The 13,469-nt window shown below is 40.1% G+C and overlaps 1 protein-coding gene across 1 annotated transcript in view; it reads right to left on the minus strand.

Annotated features, from left to right (window-relative positions):
* Positions 1-303: 303 nt before the first annotated feature.
* MEOX2 (mesenchyme homeobox 2) overlaps positions 304-13,469 on the minus strand; it is an 88,580-nt gene continuing 75,414 nt past the window's right edge. Inside the window, exon 3 of the mRNA XM_030549307.1 lies at positions 304-1,619. Within this exon, the coding sequence (XP_030405167.1) occupies positions 1,395-1,619 (225 nt within the window). The 3' untranslated portion in view covers positions 304-1,394. The remainder of the gene's footprint in view (positions 1,620-13,469) is intronic.

The raw sequence follows: 13,469 nt of genomic DNA on the forward strand, positions 1-13,469 counted from the left end.
ACAACACATGACAAAATATCCCTTTAATATTTGCCTTAGATCTTGAAAAAGAGTTGAATTGCCCTTGTTGTTCTTGGCTGAAGCCATCATTAGCTGAGGGTTGCTTTTTCCTGCTAAAGGAAGGAGTTTCCCAAATAGATCAAGGTAGAAGGTTTATCCAAGATCAAGTGTAAATTTGAAATCATAGATTTATGTTGCCCAACGCAAAACAAAGGTTTAGAAGGATTTGTGAAGCTAGAGCTGCTTAGGACTTTTAAGGAACGCTTTCAAGTTTCCCATTAAATCACTATAGGCAGAGCAGAATTATTTAAAAAGGATCATTTATTAAACATTTTTTCTTTACAAAGTACAATCAGTGTTTTGGTAAATTTGATTTTTGGTGTTTGCCTGTATTTACACACAAGTCAGTAACAGAAAATGTGACTTGAATTTACACTTGGGACATAGTATCAGAGTTATCCTCATAATTCTGATTTCTATCAACATAAGCAGCCAACTCAACTTATCCGCTGGTTTTAAAATCAGAAGATGAAAAAACAATACTTCTGTTGAGTGCTTCCCAAGGTACTCAACTAGGATGTAGAAGTAATGTGTACATTTTTAGGGGTAGGGGTCGTGGAAATAAATTCCTAACACGAGTGGAACATGATGTTATTTCTGGCAGGTCACCGGACTATCCTTATGATCCTAAAAATCATTCTGGCAGTTATAAGATAAGAAGAATTGAGGAGCAAGGTAAGTTTAATAATACCCTATTAGCAGCAGTTGAAAGTAAATGCAACATAAGGTTTGTTTTGTCTGTGGTACAAGGACGTGCCCTATCAGACACTACAGTATTGTTCTTTACTTGAACACAATTGTCTATATGTATTGTCTGTTTTGGAGACAACAAAACAAAAATAAAGAGACAAGAAGCCGTTTATCATCATGAGTGATTATTGCCATCAGCTAATATTAATGCATTACTAAGTGAAGACAGGAAAATGCTGTAAGATAAATATTTACAGAGTTAAAATACATTTCTTATCCACTAGACAGTGATTTTGTGGCACTGTGGTTTTTTTCAGAATATAACCTCTGTTGAAAGCAATGTAATTTTCAGTGCAAGCTAAAGCAAAAATACCTGCCCGCTGTCCATAAACATGACAAACAAATCTGGAATGTTCAAAGCAAGTTCATCTTCCGCTTCCCACTCTTGAGGCACCTCTAAGACATGGCACTTACTGTAAACCATCTAAAAATCAAGAAAAGCAGACACAATAAGCTTGAATTTTTAATAACCGTTTAAAAAAAAATCACTGCCAGAGTCACTTGCATACGTAAACGATGCCCATGGAAGGCATGCCATCATAGCATTTCTTTCCTGAGAACGGAGCTGGGATCCTCTTTGTGTATCATAAGTGTGCGTGCTCAGAGCTGTGATCACTATCATGGCTGTCATCATTTGCTAGTGAGTCCCCCGTGTGCTGGAGGCCAGCTGCACCAATTCCAGAAAGCTCTGAGGGAAGCAGTGTGCCCTTTTTCACATTCACTAGTTCCTTTTCCCGGGCTGCTGCCCCTTGCTGGCCCCCTTTTACCCGCTTCCATTTCATTCGTCTGTTCTGGAACCAAACTTTTACCTTAAAAATAAGAACAAAGACATGGTCACTGAGGGCTAATGATGTTATCTGTAACACTAATAAATAATAGCATCACGTGTTATTTGTGTAGCACCCAACAGGATGCTAGTTTCTTTACAGAACAAATACAAAGGCAGCTTGCCTTCGCCAATGACCTGACAGTCTAATTTTAGACTTGAAGTAATACCTGAGAGTAAGGAACAATAGGGGAAGGAACAGGGCAGAGGTTTTAATGGGGTCGCCAGGGCTTGCTTAGACTTGCTGTGGCTCAGATTGAAGCCCAAGCCCCGCTGCCTAGCCGAAGCCTGAGGGATTCAGCCCTGGGCGGCAGGGCTCAGGTTACCGGCCCCTTGGGCTTCAGCTTTGACCCCTTCTTCACCTAGGGCAGTGGGGCTTGAGCTTTGGCTTTGGCTCCAGCTTCCCCCCACCCAGGGCAGTGACTCAGGCTTCAGTCCCCCCTCCTGGAGTCATGCAGTAATTTTTGTTGTCAGAAGGGGGTTGCAGTGCAATGAAGTTTGAGAACTCCTGGAATAAGATGATGAAATACAAGAGTTATAATAATAAGTTAATACAGTTATATGAAAATACTTAGCACTACTAAAATGCCTTCCAGTGGAGGATTTCAAAGATCCTTAGAAACATTTATAAATTAACACTCTTGTGAGACAAGTATTATCCCCATTTTGCAGATAAGGAAACTGAGGCATTTGGTCAGGGCAATGACATGTACACATTAATAGAGAGCTCAGAAAATAACCTTTTTCTTCTATCGAATTTACAGTCTTGTGCCTTAACACTGAACCATACTTCTCCTTCCTATTTTTTTTGTCTTTTTCTAAGTATTTTTTCTGAATATGCTAAGCACTTGGAAAATGTACAATGAAACAATAAATTTTCATTCAAAAACAAGAATGGAAGAATAAGAATAAGAAACAACTGTACGTTTTTTTTTACAGGTCAATTCCAATTTAAATGCCCCACTCAACACTTTTCCTGATATATGCAAGGCCATGTTAGAATTTTTTTTATAGTAAATATTTATAATGACGTCTCTTTTTGGCTCAAATATGTACTACTATAATTCCTGTTGTTGCTCTCCTTTTTGGTGCGAGACAATTCTTGTCTCCTGCAAATTTGGTGTGCTACTAAGCACTGCAAACTGCAGGCAAGCTACTTTTCCAATTGCCCAAATACTAAAAGAGACATTGGAACTCTTATACCTATACCAGATCCTCAGCTGATTTTAAATCAGCATATGCCATTGACATTGAAAGTAAATTTATTTTGTGAAAATGGAAGAAGAGAAAAAGTAGTTATTTTAATGCCCTCAGAGTTACTGCTGTAATGGAGTGTCCCAAATGTATCTTTGTGTCTCTTTTAACATGAAAGTTCTACAGAAAATTCTACAGCATGAGGTAACTTCTCACTTGGAAAGGAACTGACAGCTTGGAATGCTGATGTGTCCTCTGCAGTGATAAGCTGAATATATTTTAGAGCTTTAAAAGAAATGCCAAGGAGTTGTCACAGCAGGACTCATTGTACAACATCAGTAACAGAGTCACAAATGGATGTTTTGAGGAATTTATGTTTATATCCAGGAAATCTTACAGGCTTTAGCCTTTAACATTATTTTGAATGATACATTAGAATTTTACAGCAACAGAATTGATGTTTAAAGTCACTTTTTTGTATTTATTTACTGTACTCACAGTGTTGCTGTTAAAACCAATCGGAGCTCTTAAAGCCAATCATTTGGGAATATAGCAAAATGATTCTAGGTTGGTTAACAGCCTCAAATCTATGCACATCCTTTCCTTTAGACTACTCATCAAGGCCAAAAGAAACTGGCTAGTAAAATCAAATGAGTGTAAAGGGAAGATATTTATGACTGGCTGCTACGATGTTGGGAATTATCACACTTAGGCCATATATCAGAGACTTCCATGAAAGCAGTGTCTTCATAAAAACACAATATTTGTACTGTACTTACAGCTCTTTATGGGAAGTTACAGATGTCATTTTTTTACAGTGAAGTTCCCCTTTTAAAAGACACTACAGCACTGGTGCCAAACACTGTAATAAACCTGTAGTGTTTGGAGCTATGGAGCTGATCCAAAGCTTATTGAAGTCAATGGGAATCTTCCCACTGAGATATAAAAAAGATGCTCTCAGCAGCGGCAGTTCCAGGCACCAGCGTTCCAAGCGCATGCCTGGGGCGGCAAGCTGCAGGAGGCGCCCTGCCAGTCCCTGCGAGGGCAGCAGTCAGGCAGCCTTTAGCAGCATGCCTCTGGGAGGTCTGCTGGTCCTGCGGATTTGGTGGCAATTCGGTGGCGAGTACACCAAAGCTGCGGGACCGGCGGATCTCCTGCAGGCAAACCAACGAAGGCTACCTGACTGCCGTGCTTGGGGCGGCAAAAAAGCTAGAGCTGCCCCTGGCTCTCAGGGTATTTTTGCAGTTCGGAGAGATCAAGGAATATGCTATAGTGTCAAAAGTGTATCACAGTAGTCACTTGTCACCTTACTTTGCAGAAACCACTCTTTGCATAATATCTTATCTATCTGCTTTGGGCAAAATCATTTACTATCCTACACAGTTCAGGGTATATGTGTGTAAAAAATTGTTGCAAGTAGACCACTGCCCTTTTGAAAATCCTAGTGCTATTTGGGAGGCCCAAAGTCCTAGGGGGAAAATAATCAGTGAAGCTGAGGGTTCGATAAGACCCCCAGCTACTCTTGCAACATGCTGAGATCAGGAGCAGTCATTAAGGAGGAGGAAAATGTGTATGGACAGACTGTTCCTTTTCAATTGTTCCCCATTGAATGTGTAGAGCATATTGCCACTAACTTTCCACTACCCGTGACGTTCCTCTGCATGTAGCAGTTTTAGTAGTATGCATGGAACCAGGATTTGGTTCTTAGGACCAATGAAGACATTGTAAACACGGCTAGTGATAAAGAGCAGGTAAAGGAATACTTAGAATGACTTGATCCATACCAGACCATATGCACTTACAAAATTAACCAAATTCTGGAGTCACTGACAATTTTTTTTAAATGAAGAGTGATTGAAAACTTGGAAAGAACCAGATGACTGAAGAAAAGGAAGTGGAGAACTAAACCTATCTTCAGAAAAGAAATGAGAGCGATCCTGACAATCGCCACTCCACAAGTCTAACTTCCATTGTTAACATCTCAGGACATATATTAAGAGGAAAGAACACTTAGCATTGTCAACTTAGAAGAAAACATACAAGAGAGATTTTGTATAATAAAATCAATCTGTGAAAATTAATTCTAGTAGATTCAGATATTAATACAGTCATGTGAACTTAAAATGAGCAGAAGCAGAGTAAAATAAACTAAAGTACTAATATACAGCAATATATCAAGCTGGGAGCAGGTGTCTAATCGGGTATCACAAAGTGTTAGATCCTGTCTTCTTTAATAGTCTCAATAATGTTCTTGCAGAGCAAGAGAATGCCACATTAACAAGAATCAAAGATGAGTGGGAGGTGTTGGGAAAACTACTAAAGACAGAAAAATTCAAACAGATTTAGAAGTTGGAGATAAGTGCAGGATATAAATAAATGAAACTGAACTTGGAAAAACTCAAGCTAAAACTTCTGGGGAAAAACACTTCACAACACAGAAACATGGGAAGAAGTAATGCTGAAAGAGACCTAGGAGTGATAGTGGACAGCAAATTAGAGATGAGGTTGTCATAAGATGTAGCAGTTAAGGGAAAAAAAAGCATAGATAGGCAACTATGTCACTAAGCAGAGAAATTATAGCTCTGTTCTGTCAGACTTTGGGATAATGCATTCCTATTGGGGCACTTTGTTTCCAGAAAAACAGAGAAATTTGAAGCTGTTTACAGACGTTCACCAATCCGTGATAAGGAGTGTGGAGAGACTGATTTATGAAAACAGATTAAAAAAGAGCCAAATAGCTATGCTTGGCTAAACAATGACTTGGAGTAGGCAGAGAGGGGAAAACATACATATAAAATTCTACAAATATCTGAAGCCTATTCACAGCAAGATATGAGAAGAATTATTTAGGAGAGTCTGAGGAAGTATAACTAGAAATAAGATGATGAAATTAAGAAACTCTAAATAGCTGTGACATCTAAGCTAAGTGGTGGAAAGCCCTGGCTTGTGGGAAACAAAAACTTGACTGGACAAACAATTAGTAAATGTACTGTAGGGAGCTATCCTGCAACTTATTCATAAATGATCTGGAGAAAGGGGTAAAACAGTGAGGTGGCAAAGTTTGCAAATGATACTAAACTGCTCAAGATAGGTAGGACCAAAGCAGACTGTGAAGAACTTCAAAAAGATCTCACAAAACTAAGTGATTGGGCAACAAAATGGCAAATGAAATTTAATGTGGATAAATGTAAGGTAATGCACATGGGAAAAAATAACCCCAACTAACATACAATATGATGGAGGCTAATTTAGCTACAATGAGTCAAGAAAAAGATCTTGGAGTCATCGTGGATAGTTCTCTGAAGATGTCCACACAGTGTGCAGAGGCAGTCAAAAAAGCAAACAGGATGTTAGGAATCATTAAAAAGGGGATAGAGAATAAGACTGAGAATATATTATTGCCCTTATATAAATCCATGGTAGGCCCACATCTCCAATATTGTGTACAGATGTGGTCTCCTCATCTCAAAAAAGATATATTGGCACTAGAAAAGGTTCAGAAAAGGGCAACCAAAATGATTAGGAGTTTGGAGAGGGTCCCGTATGAGGAGAGATTAAAGAGGCTAGGACTCTTCAGCTTGGAAAAGAGGAGATTAAGGGGGGATATGATAGAGGTATATAAAATCATGAGTGATGTGGAGAAAGTGGATAAGGAAAAGTTATTTACTTATTTCCATAATACAAGAACTAGGGGCCACCAAATGAAATTAATAGGCAGCAGGTTTAAAACAAATACAAGGAAGTTCTTCACACGGTGCACAGTCAACTTGTGGAACTCCTTGCCTGAGGAGGTTGTGAAGGCTAGGACTATAACAGCATTTAAAAGAGAACTGATAAATTCATGGTGGTGAAGTCCATAAATGGCTATTAGCCAGGATGGGTAAAGAATGGTGTCCCTAGCCTCTGTTTGTCAGAGGATGGAGATGAATGGCAGGAGAGCGATCACTTGATCATTGCCTGTTAGGTTCACTCTCTCTGGGGCACCTGGCATTGGCTACTGTTGGTAGACAGTATACTGGGCTAGATGGACCTTTGGTCTGACCCGATATGGCCATTCTTATGTTAGAATTTTATTCTGAAAGTGAAGGGCAAATAATGGAATGGCAAATACCTTCAAACATATTAGGACCAAATTTGGAAGTTGTGTTTAAGTTGAGGTGTAAATTGGTAAGTGGCTATAAGACTATGGAAATAAATATTCCTGAGGGAGTCTACATGGGTGTAACATACCATACAGAGGACTGGAAGAAAGTGCAAATTAAACCAATTGAGGCTGCCCTCTTTATCTGCCTTAGGGCAAAATTCAGAGTTGATATATAAAGTCATGTAAATTGCCCCTACCCCGTCTATTCAGTTAATTTCCCTTAGGCCTGGTCTACACTTGGGGGGGCAGGGAGGGGAGAATCGATCTAAGGTATGGAACTTCAGCTACGAGAATAGCGTAGCTGAAGTCGACGTATCTTAGATCGATTTACCTCCCGTCCTCACGGCACGGGATCGACGGCTGCGGCTCCCCCGTCAACTCCGCTTCTGCCTCTCGCTCTGGTGGAGTTCCAGAGTTGATGGCAGAGCGTTCGGGGATCGATTTATTACATCTAGATGAGATAGATCGATCGTTACCCGCGGATCCGGTGGGTAGTGTGGATGTACACTTAGACCTACTTTATATCTGTTCCAGCAGTGAAAAGAGACTAAGAAGCTGCAATTTAACACCAAGCACTGGAAGAAAGTGGAAGTTAAAGTACAATTGAAGCAATATAATTACACCTCTTCTTCAAGCTTCTCAACTAAGTGAGATCTGGCCCAATTATGATCTGGACTGTTGACTTCCATGGGAGAGCACTAGGCCCAATAACTAGTGAACACTAGCAAGTGGGCCAGCAAAAGTCTGTTCACCACTTATTATCCTATGTAAGCCCTCAAAATGCAGTTTAAGTGGTGCTGTTCTCCTTTACAGGGGTGAATTTAATCCCCAGTGCTCCTGTGAGGGGAATATGTATTACTTGCTCCATTTTACAGGCCGAGTTTAACATCTGGTGCCAAATCTCTACTATTTAAGGCAGTCAGCTTTAAAAAAAACCCAACAGATTTGTAACTATTTAAAACTGCAATAACTGTGTTAATGTTTCATTAATGATGATAATAAATAATCTGCATCTCTGAGGCAAATTTACCTTGTTAAATGATTAACCCAGATAACTTCAAATGTAGAAATATTTTTCTTATTTGGTAAAAAATAGTAATATATATATGCTAAAACAAAGTGTATTGAGATACTGAACTAAAAAAAATTGCAATTCATTTTGATTTTGATTTTCTCAATCTATTTACTACACAAAGTGCCATTGATCTCACTTGCTTTGCAAAATGAGAGAACACTTTATAATTGAAGACATTCAGACACAGAAAATACATATACTATTGAAAGGCCTTTAGGACCTGATCCAAAGCCCAGTAAGGGCAATGAAAGTCTTTCCACTGATTTCATAGAATCGTAGAAAATCAGGGTTGAAAGGGACCTCAGGAGGTCATCTAGTCCAAACCCCTGCTCAAAGCAGGACTAATCCCCAACTAAATCAGCCCAGCCAGGGCTTTGTCAAGCCTGACCTTAAAAACCTCTTAAGAAAGGAGATTCCACCACCTCCCTAGGTAACCCATTCCAGTCTTCACCACCCTCCTAGTGAAAAAGTTTTTCCTAATATCCAACCTAAACCTCCCCTACTGCAACTTGAGACCATTACTCCTTGTTCTGTCATCTGCCACCACTGAGAAAAGTCTAGATCCATCCTCTTTGGAACTTCCTTTCAGGTAGTTGAAAGCAGCTGTTAAATCCCCCTACTTCTCTTCTGCAGACTAAACAATCCCAGTTCCCTCAGCCTCTCCTCATAAGTCATGTGCTCCAGCCCCCTAATCATTTTTGTTGCCCACTGCTGGACTCTTTCCAATTTTTCCACATCCTTCTTGTAGTGTGGGACCCAAAAAACTGGACACAGTACTCCAGATGAGACCTTACCAATGTCGAATTGAGAGGAATGATTATGTCCCTCGATCCCCCCCACATCCTTTTCTGCAGAACTGCTGCCTAGCCACTCGGTCCCTAATCTGTAGCAGTGCATGGGACTCTTTCGTCCTAAGTGAAGGAAGTGCACTTGTCCTTCTTGAACCTCATCAGATTTCTTTTGGCCCAATCACCTAATTTGTCTAAGTCCCTCTGTATCCTATCCCTACCCTACAGCGTATCTACTACTCCTCCCAGTTTAGTGTCATCTGCAAACTTGCTGAGGGTGCAGTCCACACCATCCTCCAGATCATTAATGAAGATATTGAAAAAAACTGGCCCCAGGACTGACCCCTGGGGCACTCTGCTTGATATTGACTGCTAACTAGACATGGAGCCATTGATCACTACCCGTTTAGCCCACTAATCTAGCCAGCTTTCTGTCTACCTTATAGTCCATTTATCCAGCCCATACTTCAACTTGCCGGCAAGAACACCGTGGGAGACCGTATCAAAAGCTTTTCTAAGTCAAGGAATAACACATCCACTGCTTTCCCCTCATCTACAAGGCCAGTTATCTTGTCATAGAAGGCAATTAGGTTAGTCAGGCATGACTTGCCCTTGGTAAATCCATGCTGACTGTTCCTGATCACTTTCTTTTCCTCTAAGTGCTTCAGAATTGATTCCTTGAGGTCCTGCTCCATGATTTTTCCAGGGACTGAGGTGAGGCTGACTGGCCTGTAGTTCCCCAGATCCTCCTCCTTCCCTTTTTTAAAGATGGGCACTACATTAGCCTTTTTCCAGACATCCAGGACCTCCCCCGATTGCCATGAGTTTTCAAAGATAATGGTCTATGGCTCTGCAATCTCATCCGCCAGCTCCTTTAGCACCCTCGGATGCAGCGCATCCGGCCCCATGGTCTTGTGCTCATCGAGCTTTTCTAAATAGTCCTTCAACAGGTTATAGATCAGGCTTTTAATGCTCATGTGCTAATAATAATATGAGAAGGGCTTTTCACATGCTATTTCCTCTAGAGATCAAATTCAGATATTTGAAATCTGAACTTCCTTTGGATTTTGTGAATAATAAATAATGGGAGGGAAATAGGTACTGATACATGATCCAACTACATTTTAGTACTAGGCAGGAAGTGTGAATAATTTTGAGTGTCAGTTCATGGAAGCCAATGCTTTTCAAACATACAGCATTTTTGAAAGTGTTAAGTGTCTTGCATGAAATGTCATACTGGGTATACTGAAAAGGAAGGAGGGGGATGCGGGCAGTCAGAGCAAGCTGAAGTAAACCTTGGCGGGGGGGGAAGGGGGAAACTGGACAGAACTGCAGTAATTTAAAGCTACAGCATTCAGACTGTATGTTTGAAATAGCCTATTAACTGCAGTGTGTCCAAATATAATTATTAATACCTACTATTGTGAAGCTTCATCCTATAGGTTGCTGAGTATTCCTGTGAGGCGCCCTCAACTCCTGGTGACTTTAGAGGGAGTTGAGGGTAATTAGTACCACCCAGGAACACGTGCTTAAAAATATAAGATAAGATATTTTGTGTGTACTTTTCCTCTATCTTTCTCTATATATAACATAACTGCAAACAGCATATATAATATACAATACACACATAGTATATAGTGTATATAGCACAATTTCATGTGTAGTGTGTGTGTGTGTATATGAAGGGAAATGAATTCTAGGATACAGCAGCCATTACAGCATTAATTTCTAAATCAGCAATTATGGGCCAGTCCATTAGACACATCTGCTCATTGGCATGAAAGCCTTTCCATTAGTCGACAAGTTGTTTAGCATTTACGTCTCCCAGACTGATGAGTAAGATGTTGCTTAAATAGGTTGAGGACCATATGACCGTGTGCTGAGCATCTCCTTGGGAGCAGACACCAAAGAGAAATGTTTTGCTATGGCTGATTTATTTTAAGGAATACTCTACAGTAATCAGGAGGCAGGATGCAATATGAGGGGCTGGAAATCGATTTATTGTTTCAGTGGTGTAGGTACTATTTGTTAATAGCAAATACTTGTGACAGGCCAGAGTTTTACCTACTACCAAGGGCCAAATTCTCTGCTGTCTTCCACCCACACAACTTCAATAGGATCACATGATGTGAAATTGGCATGGCTTTTAGGCAACAGTTCAGCAAAGCATTTGAACATATGCTTAAGACCACCCCAATTCAGCAAAGCATTTCACTATATGCTTACTTTAAGCAGGTGCCTAAGTTCTATTGACATCAGTAGGTCTTAAGCATATGCTTAAATGCTTTGCTTAATCAGGATGGATGGCTGAGCAAGGACTTGAGCATTCTGTGTTGACACAGAAAAGTCTAACTGATGGTCTTTCCTTTAAAAAATGAACTTGGCAGAAAAATAATATTTTATCTTAATTTCTGAAAAATAGTATGTGACTCTGCCTGTGATTAAACTGTATGACTGCCTTACCTGTACTCAGCCCACCCATATGTCTCCAGCACATACTAACTTTTTCTTTAAAAAAAATGCTAGCTTCTTACTGGGATGCCCAACCTGCTAGATGCCACAATATTGGATTTTAAAGTTGGGAAATTTCTCTGTATAGAAAAGCTATTCTGAATCTGTCTATAATACATTAGTTAGGATTTTTCCTTTCCCTCCAAGTCTGGCACAGTTAGACTCATGGTAGCGAAGACTTTACTGGTGCAGAGACATAGAAAGTAGCACAATATTAAAAAGTTAAACATTTTAAAAACAGGTTTCTGCAAAATATGTGATGTATACAAACTACATGATAAGTGAGCTAAAGGTTTTACTGGCATTTGTTTGAGATGACCTGCATAACTTGTGAATGGCTTTGAGACTCATGAATAACGCACCTATCCCAAACACATACCAATAAAACCATTATGCCACACTGCATCATCATTTCTTGTACCCATATGTCATAAACAGATAGTTAAGGGTTAATGCCTCTTTTACCTGTAAAGAGTTAAGAAGTTCACCTAGCCTAGCTGACACCTGACCAGAGGAACCAATGGGGGAACAAGATGTTTCAAAAGGAAGGAGGGAAGTTTTCCTTTGTTTAGAGCCTCGGTTTCAGCCAGAGTGAAAAAGATCAAGGAACCAGCCTCTTATCAGAGTAGTAAGTTTTAGAAAGGGATAAATAGGTTTATGTTTATTTTCTTTGTAACTTGTCTTGGTATCATTAAGGGAATTATCAAAATTGGGTATTCGGGTATTTTTTTTGTGTAACTAAGTTTTTGCCCAGGGGAACATCCTCTGTGTTTGGAATCTGTTGTCTGTAAGAGTAGTTGGTATGCTAATCTCTCCCAGAGGGTTTTCTTTTACCTTTCTGTTCTTTAATTAAAAGCATTTTTCTTAATACCTGATTGATTTTTCCTTGTTTTTTAGATCCAAGGGGGTTGGCTCTGGATCCACCAGGAGTTGGTGGGAGAAAGGAGGGGGGATGGTTAATTTCTCCTTGTTTTAAGATCCAAGGGGTTTGGATCTGTGTTCACCAGGGAATTGGTGAAGTCCCTCAAGACTACCCAGGGAAAAAGGTAGTACTTGGGGGCGGTGGCAGTGATACCAGATCTAAGCTAGTAATTAAGCTTAGAAGTGTCCATGCAGGTCCCCACATCTGTACCCTAAAGTTCAGAGTGGGGAAGGAACCTTGACAACATACAACACAAATGCACATCTCTCAGAGCCCCAAATTCTGTGTGAAGCATTATACCTAACTTACATAGCAAGAACCCCAGACTAACATAGTATAGTCCTTTCTCTTGTCATTAGCCCTCTCTGTGTCCCTTCAATTTATTTATTTTGATGGTTAATTCAGTTTATTTTACACTTTAGATTTTTGTACTGAATATTCAGAAGTGCATAGCAGCAACTGTTGAGAAAAAGTTGGAGGTTTTGGCAGATGGATAATGGACAGATGGGACTTTTGGCTCCCAGGAAAGTGTGGGAGTTGGTTTTGGTTTTTGTTACTCAAAGGCAGCTTTGGGTACTGGAAAGGTGATGCATTCTGATCCTTCCCTCCTACGTTTCGGCAGGGATGGAGGGGACTTAACATTTCAGAGGATGGCAGTGATTTGACTACTTCATTCCCAATGCCAGCAATCCTTGACAGCAACCATCTACCCTGCTGCACTCCACCCTGATAAATGCCACTTCATTCAGCAATGATCTTCAACAATTAATTTCATAGCTTTGCTAAAATGATCATCACTGAAATAGTTAATCTTGACTTTTTAAAACATCCTAGTTAGACTTCAGCGTTACCCACACTGAACAGAATGGGGCAATTCATGCGCTATTGTTTGCATTCCCACGCAGACGTTGTGGTGTGGGTTTTACATTGAATTCCTTTTTTGTTGTTTGCAATCTTGGGGATGTTGGCTGTGGGTGCTGCCATAAGACAGCTGTCCCTGCCATCACACATTTTCGTCATGCTCTGTCACAATGCAGTCTGTATACTGTACTTCTGTATGTACAGTACTGTCACTACACTATATCAGGATTTGTTACCTTAGTTGAAGTTACAAGTTTGGTTTTCTGAAGTTACTATTGTTCATACTACATCAAAATTGCTTACACATAATATGGAAAATCTGTTGGTGGGACAGAGTC

This window comes from Gopherus evgoodei, chromosome 2, assembly GCF_007399415.2.
Source record: "Gopherus evgoodei ecotype Sinaloan lineage chromosome 2, rGopEvg1_v1.p, whole genome shotgun sequence".
NCBI lineage: Eukaryota > Metazoa > Chordata > Testudines > Testudinidae > Gopherus > Gopherus evgoodei.